Source organism: Vanessa cardui, chromosome 11, assembly GCF_905220365.1.
Source record: "Vanessa cardui chromosome 11, ilVanCard2.1, whole genome shotgun sequence".
Lineage (NCBI taxonomy): Eukaryota > Metazoa > Arthropoda > Insecta > Lepidoptera > Nymphalidae > Vanessa > Vanessa cardui.
The window spans coordinates 2,301,439-2,325,180 of record NC_061133.1 but is presented as its reverse complement, the minus strand read 5'-3'; the positions used below and the strand labels follow the sequence as shown (position 1 = coordinate 2,325,180).

General features: G+C 32.8%; 1 protein-coding gene across 1 annotated transcript; it reads left to right on the top strand.

The window, feature by feature from the left end:
• Window positions 1-197: 197 nt before the first annotated feature.
• Window positions 198-23,742, top strand: LOC124533771 (23 kDa integral membrane protein-like). Its single transcript, XM_047109279.1, has 5 exons — window positions 198-507; window positions 924-1,112; window positions 1,305-1,484; window positions 2,746-2,964; window positions 22,948-23,742. The coding sequence occupies exons 1-5, from the start codon at window positions 448-450 to the stop codon at window positions 23,107-23,109; spliced, it is 810 nt and encodes a 269-aa protein (XP_046965235.1). The 5' UTR covers window positions 198-447; the 3' UTR covers window positions 23,110-23,742.

The following is a 23,742-nucleotide window of genomic DNA, read 5'->3' as shown; positions in this document are numbered from 1 at the left end:
TACATAAATAAAGCTCAGGAAGAAATACGTAGATAAATATAGAATTGTCACTAGCTATTAATACATCTTTAAGCCAGTCGTAACGCTTGTGAACTTATGTCGCCTGCAAAACTGGGTTACATTGCGCCATGCATAACATACCTATGCGGTATATACAGTTTATCAACACGATAAGCTGATAAGGCTTACTCATATCAATACGGAAAAATAGTATATTTTCTCGGAAACTTCGCCCTATACGACCATATATTGATCAAGAAAATCGGCGAAGATTATCCGAGGCACTAGATAAATGTCGAATTAATTCTGTACGTCGGTGTGTCGTTGCACCGTCAGTCGTGAGTTACGCGAGCGGAGCGACATACAAACATTCCCTGAGGTGGAACAGCCGCGACCGCTTTGTTTTGGCTTTCGACCGAGATCTCGGACATGTGAGCACGAAACACAATGGCTCTCTCATCGAATTGCTGGAAATATCTTGTGCTGACCTTCAATATTTTGTTCGCTGTAAGTCTTTCGTTTTTGTTTTTATAAATTGAATAAAGTCCGGCTTTTTTATGTTTCCCGTTATGCTGATTCAGCGTCGTTGTGTTGTCATAACAACTTGGAGGGGAATTTCGTTGAGTTATTCTACGTCATTTGCATTTGTTTGTTTTTTTAATAAATACTAGAAGCATGAATCAAAGTATGGAAATATTGTTAATCAAGTTTCAAATAAAGTTTTCTTTTGATTTTCAAATATTAACCAACTAAATTATATAGTGCACTTTTCTTAACAATTTCCATTTCAGAATGGCGCTAGTTGTCATAGCAATTTACGCGTAAAACATTGTAAGGAAGTGTCGTGAAAAGCGATCTTACGCCGTTCACTTAAATAAGTGGCGTAAATATAATGTCAACAAGCTTGTATTGTTTTTCAACAGATGTCAGCAGTGGTACTTTTCGGCGCTAGCGGATTTTTTCTGTACCGGCTTTTTATCTACCGCCACTTCATTGGAGTTGCCGTAGAGTACCCAGCAATCTTATTACTGATGATGGCCATCATTACGTGCTCCATTGCCTGGATCGGATGGCGAACGGCAAAGTCCATGCATCAAATTCATGTTATAATGGTAAATAAGTATATTTCTTAACAATACGGAAATGTCGATGTTATGGGAAAATTTTAAACCATTTTCAAAATCAACGGTTTTAATTTACTTATCACATCTAGAGTAAGAGATACTATCGCCATCTGTTGTATTTGTTTTGTATTTGTCTTGTAAGAATTTATTGTGTATTTAAAAATATATACTTGTTTCCAGGCGGGTATCCTCATCATTGCGGTTGTGATCATAGAATTCTCTTGTTTCGTGTGGGCGATGGTGGTGTGGGACAACATCGAGATAGACATCAAGACGACAATGACCTCGTACTTTATGTTGACAAGTGAAAACAAAGAAACAAATGCGGATTCTGTTCGATGGGACAGATTGCATGTTAAGGTATAATTATTTTTAAACATTCGGTATTTTGTATAACATTGTTCTTATACTAGTGACCTGATTGAGTTTCGCACGTGTTAAATATTTATGTATTACTTGCTAAAACTTTTCAGAAATATTTTATACAGAAATACATCGAACATCCATTTCGACGCACATTGTTTCCACTTTCTATATTAATTGTAATTGTTATAAATTTTATTTAGTGAAATTTACAATAGTTTAATAGTTGTTTGTCATGAACTATAAAATAATAAAACGTTGTCACGTTACCTACATCAGCTACACGTTAGATTCATACAAACCCATTATAAACAGACAAATTATAACACATACATGTATCAAATGAGATGCGTCCATCTTTTTAATTAAAAGACGAAAAAAAGATCTTCGGTAAAAAAAGGTGAAATTAAGCATTCTTTGTGCACTGGAGATGTATTCCAACTCGCCACAAAAGAGTCAGTTGCGCTATTTTACGCTGCTTGCTTTTTATTATTGTGTTACGAAGAGTGAAAGTGAAGTGAGAAATTAATAAAAAATGCTTTTTGGCGGAAGAATATAATTATGAGAATTGATACATATCCAGATGGTTTTTACAAAAAGCTCTACCACCAAGCAATTAGTTAGGTGGTTACTACTTTTTGTTATAGAAATTGATAGGTAATATATCAGAGACATTTTGAATTTGCATCTAAAATAATTACCAAAACTAAGTTTTGTTCAAATCTATAACAGCATATAAGTAATATAATTAATATATTTAATACATAGATTTGTTGTGATGCACTTACTTCATTATGTTTGTTTCTGTTTGTAATCATTACTATCAGCTTTACTTATATGTTCTGTTTTATATATCTATACTGGAATTCGTTCCATTTGTGACTCTCCTTTGTCGACACTCTCGTTTATACTTTACTGACTCGGGCATTGTACATTACATGTACACTGTGTACATCATAATGGACTCACATCGTATTATTCGGTCACATTATCTTGTTAGAGCAGTGTTATGCACTTTAAGTTTACTTTTAATAGAATAAATTATAAACTAAAACCTTTTTAACGAGTTAACTCTGCACTTACATTATGTAACTTTTAATGAATGGACACATTAAAAAGTTAGTCCTTGCTTAACTGTTATTAAAAACTTTGAGATTTACCTCGAGTCCTTAAAATTAACGTTACCAAATAGAGAGATATGTATATAGACAATGTATTTTTTTTTTTATTTAAATTTTTTATTTTATTATCTTTTCAGTTTGAATGCTGTGGAGTGAGTGGTCCTAACGATTACAGTTCGACTGGTCACGTGCCATTTTCGTGCTGCGGCCAAGGACCATTGGACTCTATGCAGAAACCATATACCTCAGACTGCTCAACTCTATACCAAAGAGGCTGTGGGAACCTGTTGCACGACTACGCTAAGAACCAACTGTTGATGGTTGCTATGGCGGCGCTCATAGCTTCAATGTTGCAGGTTGGCACTAAATATTGGAATTTTTATAATGTTATAACTTATTTTACCGCTGAACACTTAGTGTGAGGTTTTGAAGAGTGATTAAGGTTGGGCAGATGTCCATGGGCGATCACTTCAGGTCAGCCTCCTGCTCATTTGCCCCGTATAACATAAAAAAAAAGAGTTGGATAGGTACAAGTGACATAAACTCTTATTTCCCAAGGTTAGTGGTATATTGGCAATGTAAGAAATGATTGATATGTTTTAAAACGACCACTATTTACCAACCTATGGTCCAGAGCTCGAAACTCGCCTTAACCTAACACAGGGCCATTTTTACCGGGGCCCTGGGCATATTAGGACAATGGGGGGCCGCTATGACTTTGACTAAACACTATTTTGTTAGAATAGATAAAGGAAGTAGATAAACAAGATTATAGATTTATTTTTATTAACAATCAAATATTTATATAATACTTATTTATTTATTTTTTGAACTCAGCGGGCCCCTATCGATCGTGGGGCCCTGGGTACTTGGCCGAAGTGCCCAATGGGAAAGCGGGCTCTGACCTTACATCACACGGTTTTAATAGACGATACAGATAAGAGATTATAATAAATACAGAGATCTAAAACAAGTTATATAATATGGAGTCTGTATCTAAATGAACACGCAACCACGCATCACGAGGAATTCATTAGATTTTATCACGCTAAGTTATAACGTGCTAACATCTTATATCCAGAGATGTATATAATTAGATACAAGGGTATTATACTATATGGTATATAAGAAAACTGTATTCCTAGACGAATACTTCCATTATCATTCTTTTCCGATGTTATAAAGTTTTACAAAAGTTCATTAAGAGCCATTTTACATGAATACAGGGTTAATGGTAATTCCAAGTATTTTCATAAAGGGGTGATAGTGAATATTTGCGATAATATTAATCTTTATATAGTTACATAATATAAAAGTAAACCATTTTCTTATTATCAGTTTTTAGCTTTAAGTCAAAAATACATCTTTAAAATGTAAGTATTTAATAAAATCAACCATTCTGCATAATGTAAGATTTTAGATGTCTATTGATAGGGTTGGAAATTTTTATGCGATATTTCATCTATATTAATGTCATAAATTTGAAAATAACTCTGTCTGTCTGTCTGTCTGTCTTTCGCTCTTGATCGAAGCACTGAACCGAATTTGATATGAAGCATACTTGATCTCCGAGAAAGGACATAGGCTACTTTTTTGCCTGACATGACAACCAACCGTTAAAACGTGCGATTACTACACCTTTTCTTATACATACCCTGATCCGTGGTCGTGTAGTGTGTACACCGGTTTTCATGGGTACGCCACTTTTCTATGTGGTCTTACGTCTGGGTGTTTGTGGTACCGTCGTTACTTCTGATTTTCCATAACACAAGTGCTTTAGCTACTTACATTGGGATCAGAGTAATGTATGTGATGTTGCCTCATATTTATTTATTTACACCTGTGCATAGATGCCAATAATAAATACAACTTATTTCTATTAACACGAAATAACTTTATTCAACTCACTGTTATGGATTATTAATTATAATTTTATACATCTAATCTGAATTGTGTGTTGCATACATAAATCGTCCCCAAGGATTGCTTTGTTTTGTCTCGTCACGATTAACAGCCTACTGATAGAAATATCACACCGACATGCATATTAATGATAACTTGTGAAATGTACTTGTGACCTACATAAAAGGGCTATTGTTAATTATTTGGTACACGGGTATATATCCTACGTATTTGATGATGCAACTTATGGTTATTAATATTATTATATAGTATATAAGAAAACTCACTTCAAATATTATTCTGAGATAATATAAATTGTAAATTTGACAACCTCCGTGGTCGAGTGGTCTGTACACCGGTTTTCATGGGTACGCCACTCTGAGGTCCCGGGTTCGATTCCCGGCCGAGTCGATCTAGATTACCATTAGTTTTCTATGTTGTCTTGGGTCTGGGTGTTTGTGGTACCTTCGTTACTTCTGATTTTCCATAACACAAGTGCTTTAGCTACTTACATTGAGATCAGAGTAATGTATGTGATGTCGTCTCATATTTATTTATTATAAATGTCATATTGGTAGCTATAAAAATGACGGAATTTTGAATTAACATGATAAATTGGAATATAAGGATTGAGAATCTCCTTCTATTTCCTTTGAAGTCGGTTAAAAAAAATACACACATAATTCAACAATCTACATTATTTTATAAAACAAATTTTTTTTATTATACAGTCTTCCATATAAGGAGGAGAGAAAGATTAAGGTGCGAACCTCATAATTGCGGCCAAAATCTCCTCCTCTTCTGCGGAGTCTAGCCCATTGTGTTGAATATATTATTGATCTGTGAAGTGCGCTCTTTTAACTTCAGATATTTTGATACTTGACAATTGTATACGACTCTTTACTACAATCGCTGGTATGGTCGTTCTCTGCTCAGGTAGAAAATAAAAACATGCAAGCACATTGAATCAAAAACTGGATGTGGAGATAAAACAAAAAATATATATCTAAAAGATATTTTAAGGGTTTATGAACATAACGCATACACGTTCCCCCTCCCATATGATTCTTGTTCGATTTTGGGAGAGTAAAGATACTCTTCTTAATTCCCAATATCCAGGCAGCTTACCAAGATGATATGTTTGTTTTAATCGCGAGTCTCTCCGCATTGTTGAGTACGAATTCGGCTGAGTTCGGTCATGGATACTTGGGTCTGATCTAGATTGCATATAAAAACGGCAGCGTGATGCCAATCAGCTGTCAAGTCTCTTGAAAGTCCAAGAATGTGTCTGGAGATTAGTATCTGAAAGCTTATTTCAATCAAAGATCGAATCTAATAATCAAAGAATAAAAATAAACAAATCTTAGGTTTACCTATTCCGTGCAATTTTCTTAACTCTGCTATACGGTGCTTCTAGCTGGTGCCCGCGAGTCCGTTTGCGTTGATGCGTGAGACCTCAACAGTATTTAGGGGTATTTTATGGTTGACACATATGTGTATCTTTTCGTCTATCGTGACATTGTAGTTCCCAAATTTATAAAAATAGTATGATTTATTTTTAAAATGATTTATGTGCCTTAGTTCATGCTCCCATGTTAAGATTTCGATATTTTCGTACCTAATTATTGAAAAATGTACCTACATATTTATTTTATTAAAATAGTTACACTATCAACTTATCACAAAGCAGTTAAAATTAAGTAATATCTTTGAAAGCGAGCCTTTAAAGGTGTACATATATAATTGTTTAAAACCGTAATACAAACATAAAAGTTTATCCAGAGTAACTACATGCACAAGGGACATAACATCTTAGTTCCCAAGGTTGGTGGCGCATAGACGATGTAAGGAATAGTTAATATATCTTACAGCGTCATTGTCTATGGGTGATGGAGACAACCAACCTATTCCATAAAAAAAAGAGCCTGTAAATATCTCACAGTCAAATAATGATTACGATGTTGGTGTGTTTTTAAGAAATTGGAACGGGTTCTAAATTTAAACTTCAGCCACTCCTAAAGCATTTTAAATATCTACTACATAATTTATAACCCAAGTTTTCATATAATCGTTTAATGTCTAAGAAATGTAGTTTCATAATCGTTCCGCGTGGAGCGCTGCACGTTTCTCTTCTTTAAAGTTGCGTATTAAAATCACCTCAGCAATACTGTTTACACGTAATCATAATAATATTCCAATTTTGAGTTATTTAAAATATTCTAGGCGCATAAGCTGTTTTCAGATTAAAATTGCGGTCATTCGTGCAGACTAACTGCATTCCGACCTCAACGAGTAAATAAGTATTTATTTACCTTAATAATTCTATTACGAACAAAAGAAACTCATAACTTAAATATAAATTAGAATAATCGTGTATTTGATTCTCTACTTCCGTTTATAGTCTAGTAGCTTATTTGATTACTGAAATCAAATAAGCTACTAGACTTTACTTTTACTTGGTGGTAGGGCTTTGTGCAAGCCCATCTGAGCCGGTAGGTACCACCCATTCATTAATTATTCTACTGCCAAATAACAGTACTCAGTATTGTTGTGTTCCCGTTTGAAGGGTGAGTGAGCCAGTGTAACTACAGGCACAAGGGACATAATATCTTAGTTCCCAAGGCTGGTGGCACATTGACGATGTAAGAAATAGTTAATATTTCTTACAGCTTCATTGTATATGGGTGATGGTGACCACTTACCATCAGGTGGCCCATATGCTCGTCCGCCAACCTATACAATAAAAAAACAAGTCTCATATTTGTATCCTAGAAGAAATTTATGTCAACATTTTTTGTATCAAAAAATTCCGTAAAGCCGGATGAATTGGTCATATTTCACGCAATAGTTATGAAACAGGTACATTTAATAGTAGCGTGGAAGGCAAACGACTGGTTTATGAGTCTTTTGAGTGTAATTAGAGGCTCAAGGGTCATAGCATCATAGATCTCACGGCTGGCAGCGCTTAAACAATGCACGGTATACCTCATTATAACTTTGTTTATTGTGTTCGGCCTATACACTATGTTATGTAAATGTTAACGTAATGTTACTTATTATGTTATTATGTAATTATTTATATATAAGAATTTACGTTTTCACATAGATTTTAACAGATGTACTGTTATAAGAAATAAGACCGCGACAAAAGACAGATATATTCTGATATTATTTTAAGTAAAATATTTTAATATTTAACAAATTTAATGGTTATATAAGTAACTTTAAGTCTTTGCATATTATAAATAGTACGCTAATTACTATTGTAGTTATGACGAGTCCGCTTTTAATGTAGATTAGCCGGGTAGCTAGGCTAATATAATCAGTTTCTCTACTATATTCTTCATGTTTCATACACGTGACAACCTTCCTCTTGTATAACTCTATATATTAAAAGAAAACTGCATCAAAATCCATTGCGTATTTTTAAAGGTCTAAGTATACGTAGAGTAAGACAGCGGAAAAACGGCGACTTTGTTTTAATTATACACTTTGTAGTGATCAATGTACCCGTGTAAAGGTTGCATTAAAATATATAAAATCCATTGCGTAGTTTAAAAAAAAAAACCCGCTGAGTTTCTTTCGCCGGTTCTTCTCAGGTCAGGGTATTTTCTTTTCCGAACCGGTGATAGTATTTCAATTGACCATCAATAAGAAAGTGTAATGCTTCTATATTGAATAAAGTTATTTGAGTTTGAGTTTGAAAAAATCTAAGAACACAAACGATGGGAAGCGATATGAGCGGTACAATTTTTACGATTTTTTCAATCTCTACTTATTGAAAAGTGGCACTTAAATACGTGCTCCCTAGGATTGCGACAATGAAACTTTTAACAGAAGTTAAATGTTTGCAATACAAAAATTAATGTAAATACATTGAAAGTTATCAGTTGACCAAGGACTTTGATTTCTCTTAAAATGAAATCAATTACAATTTCTTGTAATTCATTGATTATTGTTCCGTTTGTTAATCAATGAACTGGAAAAATAAGGATGTTGCGTTATATTTCCGATTTAACCATATCGAAAAGTGTTTTCTGTGTCGGAACCGACATTAAAAACTGATGAATTTAAATAACGAATCCGCTGAATTGTAATTTATGTAATTTATTATTATAAGTTATAACATTTAATTATGTTAATTAAATAAACCTAGTTATACACTAAGTGAGCCAAATAGGTTTTATATATCTTATTACTATTATAGTTTATAAAAACTTAAACCGACTTCAAAATTAGAAACAGCTACTGGACTATAAATAAAAAGTAGTATATATATCTATGAAACTACTAGACCGATTTTTATAAAACTTACACTGTTCCTTAAGTTGAAGTGTACCTAACATAGATTAAAAATGATAATCTCAATACGACTTTTAGTTTTCGATAAATTCGTGGACGAACATGCAAACATACACTTACGAAATAAAGCACACTGATAAACAATTTTTTTAGAAGTTGATTAATAAATGCGAATGCAACTCTGTTTCTGACTGTTGTTCTTCCACGGTCAAACGTCTGAAACGAATTTGATATAATTTGGTGTGAAACAAGTTTCAAGTCCAACGACGGACATAGGCGACCCAAAGCAAAGCCCCGGGCAGCAACTTGTCGTAGATAAAATAATGAACTCGTTATATATATGACACAGAAACTCCTGAGATTTCCTTGAGAATGCATTAGATCATAAATAATAATTTTACGCTTGTCGTTACTCGGACAAAATTAGTATTCAGTCTCACACGTCGATTTAGTGGCTAACTTGGTATAGTTAGAAGGTCAGCCGTGCAGGCTGTAAATTACGAGGTCTCTGCTTTGAATTTTTCTGGCTAGTAAAAGTTATGATTTTTTTTTCTATTTACAAATCCTAATTTAAATGTAATATTTCTACGTGTTACGATCTATAACGTTACGATCGCGGAAAACACAAGTACTAATAATAGTATCTACTAATAATTGGTTCTAAGGGATCAAAAAAATTGGCAAATTTTTTACCTCAACAGGCGTTTGATAGTAATAAAACTTTTAATAGCTTCAGTTGTCAACAAAAATTGATAGAAGTAATTTAATTTTGGAGTAAGACTTTGGGCAAACCCGTCTCATAAAACAGCAGTGTTGTTGCGTTCAGTTTTAAAGGATGAGTGAGTCAGTGTACGAAATGATACAAGGGGTCTAACATCTTATTTCTCAAGTTTAGTGGCGCATTTGTAATTTAAGGAATGGTTAATATCTTTAACGGTTTACGCAGTAGTGACCACTGACTATATGCTGGTCCATATGCCCGTTCTACTTATACGATACAAAAAGGAATTTCAGCTGGCCGTAAAATGAATCGCAAACTATTTCAGTAGAATTGAGCCATTTACGAGCCTCGGTCTCAATTATCCTTATACCTTACAATTAGGCGGCATGAGTAGCTAATGCCGAAATCATTCAACAGTCATTCGTTTTCATGACGAATGGAATTGAGTGATTGAGGTCATTTCATGCAATTATTATCAGTTATTTCATTAGACGATAGTTTCTCTCTCTAAATCACTACTTAGTATAAAACAAAGTCGCCTTCTCTGACCCTATGTATGCTTAAATCTTTAAAAATACGGCACGGGTTTTGTTGCGTTTTTTTTTAATAAATAGAGTGATTTGAGAGGTAGGTTTTTGTATATAATACATGTTCAATATAGTAAAGAAATACTGACAATTTTAAAAGTCTCTAATGTGATGTCGTAAATAAACCAATTCTGTAGTACATTTAGCATCAGCTTTGGACCCGAGCTAAACTGGGCCGGGGCGCTAGTCTTTTAACAGCGTTTTAGCGATAACAATGCAATTTGCCTCATTTTTTTTAGTTTTAGTAGTAGTACATATTTATGAGTAGCCCACTACTTAAATGACGATTCAAAAGTGCTTGTAAAAGCCTTTTTTTTACCACGGTCGCGTTGAATTTGAAATATTTGTAGACTAAATGCATTTAAGAGCTAATTTAGGTACATCACGCTTTTGTTTGTAAGAGTGGAACTTTTGAACGTTATGTAAAATTACTGGGTATTATTGTGTTAGGAACAATAATTTAAAAGCAAAAATTACTATAATATCAAATTAAGAACATATCTGTCGTACATTATTTTTGCGTATTTAAACCGCTTATTTAGCGCACGCAACAGAGTTTCCGTTATTGCCATATTTTCCATTGATACTCCCTTCTATGGGTTGTAGCGTGATAATATATAGACATAGTCAGCCTCCATAAATGAGCTATCAAACACTAAAATATTTTTTCAAATAGGACTAGTTACTCTTGAAATAAGTGCGTTCAAATAAGTCAACAAAAACCTCATCCCTTTTTTTTGCTAGTTATATTTAGGATTATTTTTAAACGATTCGTTTGTGGAAAATCATACTTAAAGAATAATCAGATGTAATGAAATAAATAACATCATTTTAATAATAGAATATTATTACACTCGAGCCAGTTTTATATCTATTAATATATTTCAAACCTCTAAGCCGGAAAATAGTTAATTGTGATCATCATAAGTTCGCGAAAAGTAACATTGTCAATCATGACCTCACCACACCGTAGTGGGTAGTGGCCTCCGCGATTATGACGCTCTCAGCTCGCCACGAAACTCAAGGTAACGCATTGTTTTATTTAATGATCATCACAATCACACGATTAAAGATTGGTTTTAGATTTACATATTTGTTTCAGGAATATTGATAAAACATTATCTGTAAAACGTATAGACATTTCTCGATAAATCTTGTAAAAATGTATGTATTAACTATTTATACATATACAATGTTATAACTATGAATATCCAAAGTTATAGCTCTTATCTCGCTAACGCTCAGCGCCTTTCAATGTTTTTTTATTGTTTATATATATACCTTAAAAGTTATGGGTATCCTGTATTTTAAATTTAATTATTAATTTATTATTTTTTTCTTTTTTTTTAATTCTTTATGGCACCCGAACTTAATCTCTTCCAGGCAACCTTTGGGGAGAGGATCATAACATTTAATTTAGCAAATTATTCGTCAATATTCTGCTATAATAATTACTATAATAATTAATTTGAATGTAAATAATCTCTCAATATATATTCTCTTGCAGGAAAGTATAATAAAATTTATTTATCTTTAATATTAGGTACATTAGAATAAACATCTACATATAATAACATTTTATGTAATAAATGTTTCGAATCTTTTCCCTATCATAAAGTTATGGTCGTAAAGTACGCTTTAGGCCAAGGCCATCATAGAATATTAAGAAAGCTGTAATGCCGTGTAAACATACTTCTAATGCTCTAATTCAAGGATAAATACAAATGTCCGGTAATAAATGGACGAAATTAAAATGGCGTTGGCAGAGCTCAAGGCTATGTTTACTATTTTTTTCTACGTTCAAACTTTTTTATGTTTTTGACAATGATTAAGCCAAAGGGAAACAGACCAGTAAATAATAAAAATACTATATTTTTATTTGCTAGAATATGTTTGCCTTGGATCGTATCTGACCACAATTATTTGATAAGTTGTACTTACACTAAAACTTAAGGCCAATCACATTATAAGGAATATAAACGGGTTAGGTCATTAGGTAAATGTGTACTTTTATTAGGTTTAAATACAATTGTAAAGTTTGTTTAATATTGGTCAATTACAATTGCATTTATTTACACTCGGTTCGTGATAGTAAAATATCGTTTACCTGAGTTACCTGAAAGAAAATCAGCAGCGCTCTATTTTTCACCAATAATTAATTAGTGTTTATTAAAAAAATGTATTTTACTAAATCGTAGTTACGATATCATCTAAATATCGTTGTTGCCTTGACGTACCTATCTTAGTCTATAGTCTATACATATAATACTCATGCACTATGTAATAGGTATGTATAAATACAAAGTACAACCCAGAATACTATGTATAACATTTAAATTGCAGTATTTTAAAAACATCTCGTTATTTTTGTAGAAGTTTCCGGCTGTTTTCTATTATAATATGCATATATAAATATAATATACATTTATATATAAATCATCCTTTTGATCATTCTGTCAATGAAAAATCCGTTGCGTATTTTAAAAGACCTACTTGTAGTTTAGTAGAGGACGGAAGTCATTTTGTTTTATACTATACTATGTAGATATAATACCTATTTTAATAACAATGGCGTAAAGACTAGTGATAAAAAAGTGAATCATTTGTTTATAAAAACTTAACCGTGTTTATTTTACCCGAGACAACAATGATAATATATGATATTCACATATAATAACTCTTTCGTGATAAAATGACTCGAGACGGAATAATCATTAAAAACATAAATTAATGTGTACAGATCATACAATAAAATTCCTTTCAGGGTTTACCTATTAAAATATATTAATATTTTAATTTTTTTTTCGACCGTAATAAGTAGAAATGTTTTTAGAAATAATTTTACATCAGATAAAATACTTGTTAATTTTTTATTCATTAGCGATCCGCCCCGGCTTCGCACGGATGCAATGATATGACATCACTGTAGAAACTTCTAAAATTATCAGCGTTTCTCTACGATATTGTTCATACATTATGTACAAAACCTTACTCTCGAATCACTCTTTCTATTGAAAAAAACCGCATCAAAATCCGTTGCGTAATTTTATAGATTTAAGCATACGAAGGGACAGAGAAAGCGACTTTGTTTTATATTTATGTAGTGAAGTTTAAATATTGTTTTCACACTAACATTGTGTTCTTTTTGTTTTTTTTTTGTTATTACCAACATTATTCTAGGAAAGGGTGAAATATAATCAAAAGAATCAGTCAAGTTAATATTAAACAAATCGAAAATAATGGATGTGAGAAATGGTAACATTTAACGATGGGGCAGGCTCATTGTTAGTTTAGTCACCGATGATTCTACGAAGCGTTATATTTTATTATTGTCATAAAAAGTGAGTGAACAACTACATGAAAAAGCATTACAAATAATTCCTGGGATAATAATAACATGATTATCATAATTATTCTGAACAATGGGTTCAATCGCGGCTATTCTCTATAAAGACTACTTATACTGTACGCGTATATATATAATCCTATTCTTATAATGGTTATCAAACGTCCCCGATTCAATTTCGATCAACTCCGACTAGGACCAGATTTGGAGGACTATAGGCTCTTGGTCCACAAAGGAGTTGAGGCCTCTAATTATTAGTTTACAAATTGATATAAACAGTTTCATTAATATCAGTATCACAATTTATAACTCTATAATTTTTTTGATCTTGAGGTGGTCCCAGGGCAGTTGCTCCGGTTACTCCTAAATCTTCAACTTACTCCTGAATGAACTGCAACTTGATCGTTGCGTTAGTAGAAAAGGAAAATTATTCATAAGAAGTCCAGCGAAGATCTGCTGCTGTTTCGTAAAAACATAATACGCCAAAATGTATAACAGTAGAATGGAAAAAATGGCACAAACAGCTGTGAGACCGTAGATGTTGTAAGTTAAATAAAAGAAATAAAAAAATGGCCAAAGGGCAACGATTACCATTCGATTCGGTTGCGAAGTGACACTTTAGTAGAATTGCCCTGTAATCGCTATTGCCGCACTTTTATAATCTGTAATCGGACAGGAGAAAGTTCAACGGCCTCACGTGTTTCTCTGGATATTAATGTAAATACTGAATAAAAATAATAATACTTTTAGTCCGTAATTAAATATGATATTTACTGTAATTTTTTTTTATATAAGTAAAGCTATATATTTATCGTCTTTATATATTGTTATTAATATTATTTATTCAAACTGTCGTTGACGATCTCTGACGTAACTGTCTAAAGGTGATCGCTGAAAATCAGCGCTGACACCTGGGGTATTACTATTCCAGATTGTCAGCACATGCTTAGCGATCTTCCTTTTATAGCAACACACCGCTGTGCAAATAATTAATTATCTTTTGTTTTTTTTTTCTAAATAATATGTACTTCTTCAGCTATATTGTCTTAGTATAGAAATTATGTATAGTGTGTTGTTGTAAATAAAGAATTATTCTATTCTATTCTATTCTAATTTTTGTAAAAGTTTCGCGTACTTGAAATACAGGATATTTATATTGACACAATTATGAGCTAGCTATTAGAGCAACGAGGAAGTTAATTAAATATTATAATACAATGTTTAATAAAATAATGTTCTTTGAAAGACAATTTAGTTCGTAATATTATTATTTTTAGAATATAATGTATAATAAACCGGCAACATTTGATTAGTTCAATGAGTCTAATTTTTATATGACTAAGTGGCAAAGATACAACCTTGCTCTAAATTGGATCAATGCGCGAGCGCAGTGACGTAATCGCTCTTCGTTATCTTATATTAGACGTGACACAATTACAATCTCACCAAATAGAGGGGAAAATATACAAATGCTCATAACTATTGGATATTTATTAGCACCAAAATTAACATTTATGTACTCACACTAACACTTTTGGAAAGTACTTAATTTTAAAGGATTTAGTGGTTAGAAGACGTACATCTTAACACAGCACCACTGAATTGTCATGCTTAATTTGTGTTTATAATTCATTTCGTGCTCGGCGGTGAAAAAAACATCTTGACGAAAACTTGGGTGAAACTATAACGAAAATCTGCGTCGTGTGAATCCACCAGTCCACATTAGGGCATCGTACGTGAATATGCTCTTTACCTTCTCCTCAAAGGGAGAGAAAACCTCAGCCCAGCAGTAGGAAATTTACAGACTGACAGGTGGCACCGCATCGGTATTCCGATTCTACCGAGTTAAACATAAGTCATTACGTAACAAACACAGCATACAATACTATATATATGTATACTATTGTATAAAAATAAACTAATATTAACTTTAAGTTTTTATTAGTATTTATATAAATAATTTTATATTTAGTAATTTAAATAATTTAACTTAGTAGTCACACGCACTCTTAGACATCTTAAAAGTGTCACTCATTGATACTACTTAATGCTCGCCGATAATAAATAATAATTTAATGCGGAGGATGCACCTTCATGAGCGAATACATTTACGTGTAAATAGTAATGTGCAGTATAAATAAATAAAAATAAAAATAAAAATTGTTTATTTCTGTAACTTATACCTAGATACAACAGATACAGCTAGGGAGCTCCTTTTAAGTAATGGTATTAACTTGTGTTGTGTTACTTGTGTTACTTGTATAGTAATTAGTTTGATATCTCATTTAAGCTACCATTAAATCTTAATGTCCAGACAAGGAATAGAGGAATATAGCAACCAACCTATACATAGTGTCCGTTTGGTAAGAGTAACTACTTTCTGAGTTTCTTGCCGGTTCTTCTCGGTAGAATCTACTCCCCAAACCGGTGGCTTAGCTTATCTTTATTTTATATAGTTGTTAAATAACGATAGAAAAGTGCTTGTAAAAGCCTACTAGAATAAAGTATATTTGATTTTTTTTTTTGGTTGAACACCAATTCTTTAGCGGAATAATTCTTAATCCACAAAGTCTTCGTTTTCTCGAAGGCTAAACCGCTAAGTGTCTACCGCTTTTTTAAGTGTCGACTTAAAAATTAGCGACCAGGCCGTTGGCTTACGTTGTTTTAGAAATGTAATTATATCAACAGTAAGTCTCGATAGCGAGCAGGTAGCAGCTGCGGCCTGCGATTAAAAAATCCCCCAAGACTTTTTTGTTTTCATTCGACGACTGGGATAAACGAAGGTATATTATTTTAGATGGGCAAAATTACTTATTTAGTTCCTTATGCATGTGTCAAAGATAATTTTAATCTAGAATATTCTTATTACATAACAAAAAAATTTTTAATGTATTACTTGAAAATCTATTCATTTGCTACATTTTAAAGTTATTACAGATGTTATAGGAAATTTACAAAAAAAGAATAACATTCTTAATGAACGAGGGTAATAAACGATATACGATATGCAACATCATATAACGATCCAACCAATTGCATCTCTAAGTATCGAAGTCTATCACAGCGTTGAAACACTAGCTCATAATACGAAGATTGGTTCAACAGAGGATGTTATCCAACTGCTCTTATTAGATGCTATACCACCTGCTACTGCGTGGGAGCAAATTTACTATCCATTTGAACGATGTACTCATATCTCTCTTCATCCTAAAGAGTAAAAGAGGGACGACACTATTACTCTGAGTTGTAGTTAGTGCTCATTTTGATTATAGTAGCAAGGCACTGATGAGCGAGGATGTCAATTTAAAGAGATCACCTCCGTAGGGGATTGGGAGGCCAAATGATCGTGTGTTTGATATGGAAGGGTTATATTATACTTTCATAATAGTAAATAATTTGCTAACGAATCAGAAATCGTTTAAATATTATGAATCGACTACGATATGCCTTATGAGGATTTGGTAGAAAGTAGTCTTAGAAAGTGTTACTGTTTTGTCGTGTATAACTTTATGCTATGAATGATAGCACAGTATATACCTGCTATTTATCCGGGTTATAGTCGGGTTCTGCTTTCTTCTATTTCTGTAATTTGGACTAATTTCTTGAACATACACAACAATCATCAACTTCAAGTTAAAATGTCCTTAATACCTTTAGATATGAAATATTTCCTCCAAAATTGATTCGACTATTTCCGAAATATATTTAAAAAACTAAGACTAGGAATAAAAACCATGAAACCCTCGGGAACAATAAAAAACAAACATTATGAGGAGATAAGTAACACGCGATGTGAATCATGCTAGATAATAATCATTTCATTACAGTCAGAGGCATTCTTGCGAGGACAAAGGTCGGGGACAATTATTTAATAGACTTTCCTTGGTGTACTATGACCTCAGGTGATTTTACCACATTAAAGAAACTACCGAAAATATTCAACATTAATTAATCTGTAGTACCTACGTGGATAGGTTTTATAGCTAATTAGTAATTGCTCCCTGACAACCTTAAAATAATCAAATACACATATAAACCAATAATTATTTCAAAAGATTTTCTTATTTAGTTTATATTTATGTGTGATTTAGGTATATATGATTTAGATTACGAACTGTAATTGATAATGAATATAATTTATAGTCGTCTGAGGTAAGTTTTAATGGTTATTTTGAATGTCGATAGCGATTTGTATTTTTTCCATATTCCATAGTTTTATTGCCTGTGTAGTAAAGAACTAATTGTATAAAGTATACTGTTATCCATAAACTAATTAAGATGATATAATGTACTAAATTACTATGTTTTTTAGGATAAATTGCAAGTTTTTAGCAAAGGTAAGCGGGTAGCAAATGGCCCACCTAATAGTTCTTACAATAAAAAGGCTTTACCAACGCTCATATATTTTTAACCATTCCTTACATCGCCAATGCGCCATCAAATGAGATTACTAAGACTAATTGTTAGACAGCCCCCATAAAACGAGGACGAAACCGTGACTGTGATGTAATTTTTAATAATAAATAAAACTTTCACTATGAAACAATACATCAGTTAAAGAAAACAATCAAATAATGTTAAGTGAAATTATTCCACCTCAAATTTTAACTTCAATGGGTTATTGACTTGGAAATGATTTATGACCGTCTAGCTTTTTGTTTCAAAATAAATCGTTACAAAATAACTCTTAATTCAGAGGTCTTCTATTTGCTTTCAAAGTAGTCATTGTTTCTGTCTGTGCGTTAATTGTATTGCGGTGAGGCTCAAATTACTTCCTAGAACCTCTTACGATAGCTATTATCACCTAATATACTTATAATGGGTTTGATGACCAAATCGAGAATAAATAGACAAGCAAGCTTATACAATGACGGATTAAAAACTGCATTTAAGTTTGGGAATACTAATGAATTAAAATTTTTGATAAGTATGTTAACTTTTCCACTCTAAAACACGTTTGCCCCAACGGTTATCGGTTTTACGACAATTATGACCAGCCCACTGCCACTTCAGCTTACTAATCCGGTTGGCTATGTCGGTCTTTGGTTCTTTGACGTGTGAGACCGCGACTCGGCAAACGTAGTGTAGGACGTCCTAGGCACGGTAGAGTGACGATATACGCAAGGCGGCAGGCAGGAGTTGGATGCGAGTAGCCGGAGAAAGACCACAGTGGCGTGCACTTGGAGAGGCCTATGTCAGTGGACAAAAACGGGTTGATGATGTGATATGTATATGATGTGATGCTAACTTTTTAGATTAAATAAATGAAAGTTTTAAGACTGCCCATTATTTAAAAAAAAAGAAATGAAATTTAGAACTGCAGTAAAGCATAAAATAAAGCAATTAAAAAATTTCGCATTCACGAATTCGTGATATTGTAGTTAACTCTGAAATTAAGTAATTTTGTTTGTTATTCATTTGCGATTTCAGTTATTGTTAAAAGTATTGATTATATATATGGATACTTCGTCCGCATGCCGCTCAAATCGTGGCACTGGTTCGGGAAGGCTTGAAAAATTTTAATTGAAACAGTAAACGGTTTCGTTGGGTATGTATGTAAGTTTGTAGAGACAGGTCCTTACACAAGGAGATCCGGTACCGGCAGAACTCGAGCAACCACCCGTCGTGACCACCAATTTATTGTTTTAACTTCCCTACGAAATCGTTTCCTAACATTAGTAAACATTAAAATAGAGCTAAATAAAGCGCGCGGAGTAAACGTAAGTGCATGAACAATAGGAAAGAGACTTTAGTAAGCGGTAATGACCCCTCTTAGAGCAACAAATGGTTCAAAACTGTAGTTTCCAGACAAGGTCACAAGGGATTTAACCCCGTATTACTGTCTAGCGCGTAGTACACCAGAATATCAACTAAAAACCAGCGGTAGCATATCCGTCTCTTCGGGGCAAGCCACGGAATTGCTTTCGTATACTACCATGAGATTCAGGATAGGGACTTTTATTGGTAAAAGTCTTTAGACATTTTTTCAGCCTAAATGAAGGAACTTTATTAAAAGGATTTCATCTCCCATTCAAAGTCATTGATTCTCGATTTCACCAGAATATCAGGTACAGAGTACCTATATTTACAGACATACCTTTTTTATTTCTTTTGGATTGGTTAACTTCCGCCAAGAGTACATTGTATAATTCAATAGATTACAAGGTCATAATCGAAAATGCATATACGTTAAAGTCCATGATATATCGCAGTCACAGCTCGTAGACGTATAAAATTCTTCATGGATTATTGCGCATTAAAACGAAGTTGTAAACAAGGAAATCGTTGTCATTGGCCATCGCAAACGCAATAAACGATGCCTTATACGTACGCATGCTCATATCTCGCCATGTTAACGGAATAATAGATGCATATTTGTTTCATAGCAACTCTTATACAATTGTTACATATACGTGAATGAGAAAAAATGCCGTATTTATAAAGGAAAAAATGTATGACTAACAGAAACATTCTATTTGGAAAATATATGCAAAATATTGCTTCATCATCATCACCATATCAGGCCTCATCCAAGGATTTCGACGATGACCGATCTTGGATTATCCATATCCAACGACACAACAAAATTTGTTGTGTTTTTTAAAAGTTGTCACGGAATCTAATCGATGTCAACAGGCAATACTCCGAGTGGATTATTGCCCTCATTGTTCAAACATTATAAGACTACAGACACGCAAACTCACGTCACCATAACAATAAGCTATAAACAATGGATTTAATTCATGGAATTATTTTATATTGCGTATTAATGATTGGTATACATAAATATTATATAATCTATAAGTACATATAATAACTCAAACTCAAATTCCTTTATTCAATATACAAGCATCACACTTACTTATTGATTGTCAAATAAACACTACCACCGGTTCGGAATAAGGAACACCCTGACCTGAGAAGAACCGGCGAAAGAAACTCAGCGGGTCTTTTCTTTTTAGTTATTTTTTTTTGTCAAATTAATAAGATACATAGTAGTATATGATTAGAAATAGCCAGGAGACGATCGTTTCATTCCCAAGGTGTGCTATCAAACATAAACTCGCTAATTGTATAGTAACCTTTTGCACACAAGCGTTCCTTAACAATTTTTTTTAAATTTGGCAACAGAAGCATTTCTGTTGTAGAAGCGTATACATTGCCCCACAAAACAGTTACTGACTCTATGCAGTCGAGTAACAGGAGTAACAAGATTGTGATTGTTCCTTGTACCAATGTTATGAGAATCACATTTTTTCATAAAAACATTAATATTTTTCCGTACATACAAAACATTACAAAATATGTATTGAGAAGCAGCAGTTAATATCTTAATTTCTTTAAATCTATACCTTAATGATTCCTTGGCTCCTAGGTTATAGATTGCGCGAATAATAAAATTGGAGTGTCTGTTTGTAATATTAAAATAGCTCTTTTTTACTCAATACACGGTACATATACCAAAATTATAGTTTTTACAATTTTTGTCTGTCTGTATGTTAGAAAGAAATATTATTGTAGCATGAGGCCATAATAATATTTATTTCTTGTTAAATTCAAATGCGTATAAGGTCGTGGGCAAAACTAGTTACATACATAAATATGATGCAGATTGTAATCTTTTTTTGTTTTATCAAAATGCCAAGAAATCGGATGGTCAAGTGAGCCAGTGTAACACGCAAATGGGACATAACATCTTACTTTTAATGGGTGGCGTTACAATGGAAGGAATGGTTACTATATTTTACGCCGCCAACGTCTGTGAGCGGTGGTAACCACTTCAGCATCGGTATCAGGTGGTCTATTCATGTCATAAAAATATTATATTTAGACTAATTCTTAAAGCCTTGGATATGTACAATTTATGTTACTTATTACACCCTCCTACACGCATTAGCACGCATCATCCTAACATTAGCGCGAACAAATGAACTCAAAGCGACATGCTTGTTTACCTATACCTATTACAGTCTATATTATTTCGTTGTTCCGTTGTTTATCTTTTCTCTGTATTAGTTGCATATGCTCTCGTTCAATGTCACAATAATAGACAAAGTATGAAGCCTAGATTTTTTATATAATTACATTCGTAAAAACGATTATTAATTTTAAAATGTATTGAGCACGCTCGTATTTCGGAACAATTATTTCACATAAAGTCGTGTCAAGTAACATTTGATTCTTCAACGCATTCTGTACTTGAGATTTATTGTTTGAAAATTACAGTTCGTTCGCATAACAAGCGGGCCTTGTGTACTAATTGTTTGAAGTCATTTCTATTATAAGTTATTGTATCATTAAGTAAATAATGACGCTCTGTGTTGACTGAACCATTATGTTTTCCGCACAGTGACGTATAACTTATTTCAATGTGATGGTATTTCCAAATCCCAATGTCGGTCGGCCGCGTCATTGATGCAGTGATTCAGTATGACCTTGACTTTATATGTATCATAACGTAATATTGCGTATGTCTCACTGCTAATTATTAAGGTCGCCTTCTCTCCAGGAAAATAGTTTGCGCGGTATACTCGCTTCGGAAAAACTTCCTTTTAGTCCAGATCTCCTAATGATTTGAATTTAGGTATACATGGTATACGTGCTATCTCAACGCAATTGTAACGAATATGATGTATGGATACCCAAAATACCGCAAAGTTTATTTTTAAAGTCGAAAAAACAATGCTGGACATAATTCTGTTTCTATAAAATTGTGTACACTTCAATGCGGTTTGATAGATACAAATGTAGCAGATTAGCACCTTTAAACAGGTTTCTTCACGATGTTTTGTTGCACCGCCGAACTCGAGATATTTCCGCCGATCTTACGGAACCTTCCTGAAAGGTCATGACTTAAATCCGGAAATTATATTATTTTTCAATTACCTACTAACCTTATTCTTGACAAGCATTGTTACGTTGGTGATAAAGAGTAAAACTACATGTTTTAAAACGTCCTTTCCCCAATGTATTTAAAATTAAACAACACGCAATCCGTGTATTGTTTAGTATCTCACCCACTTACTTTATTTACTTGTGTTTTCTTCTAGCTCACTTGGGTGAGATAGGATCGTTTATGAGTTTAGGTTCCACGTCGACTATTAAGACGTACTACTGTAAAGTTGAATTATTTATTTATTTCAGAACTGATACTCAAGTCTGACATCTTTCCCATTTCTTAAAAGGAAGGATCTTGATGGAAGATGAAAAGGTTTTTCTTAAAAAGAAAGGGAAAATAAAATATTTTTTTAAAACTGCACACATTGAAAAAAACCTAATTAAATATTAGACGTAATCGAAACAAAATCAATAATATATAAATAAAATAAATAATACAAATAACAAATATTCATAATACATCTAAATATTAAATATAAAAATAAAATACATATTAACTTCATATTTTTTTTCAACTTAAATTATATTGAATATATTTAATATAAAAATATATTAAATATTGAAATAAACATTATTTTTACAGAGTACGGGTATATTCTGCACATTCTTCTTGGCGCACGCGATCAAGGAGAAACGAAGAGCATCCATAAGGCATTCGACCTCAGTGCGAGAATCTACCTTCGCAGCACCCGACGACTCCTTGCTGGCGCCGACAGCCCCTGCTCCAACCTTGCCAAAGTATTAGAATTATAATATAAGTTAATAATAATAATCTACAATTTTCGAATTGCATTAATGTTGATAACTTTCAACATTTATATGATCGCGCTGAGCCAATTGGGTCAGCACCTTGCCAATGATACGAGACTTCGAAACAATAATAAACAACCCAATGTACTTATGAAAAGGAAAGCAAAGTTTTAATTCATCATTCATTAAATTTTTCATGACAAAAAATAAATTATAAATTCATTAAAGAATGAAAACGTCATTCAAATTTGTAATAAAAAATAAAGACAAAGTATTATTCTATAAAAATAATGACATATGTAATATTTTCTTCTATAAGCCTTTTTTAGTCTACCAGAGCCTTTTCATACGCCCTTTAACAGAGTGGGGACAAAATAGAATGTGGGACTGGGTTCATTTATTATAAGGTCACAACTTAATTTTATAAAATTATTCGAATAAAAATTCCCAGACATTAGGAGACCTTAGTACTTATAAAATGTTTAAAGTCATCGTACACTTCCTCTTCCGAAACGAAACCCATAACTAAATAACTGCTCTCCTGGATGGTTCGAAATGTAAGCGGTAAAAAATAAAACAATCTTATTTTAGAATAAGCAGTTATTTTAAAGAAGAACACAATTACGGT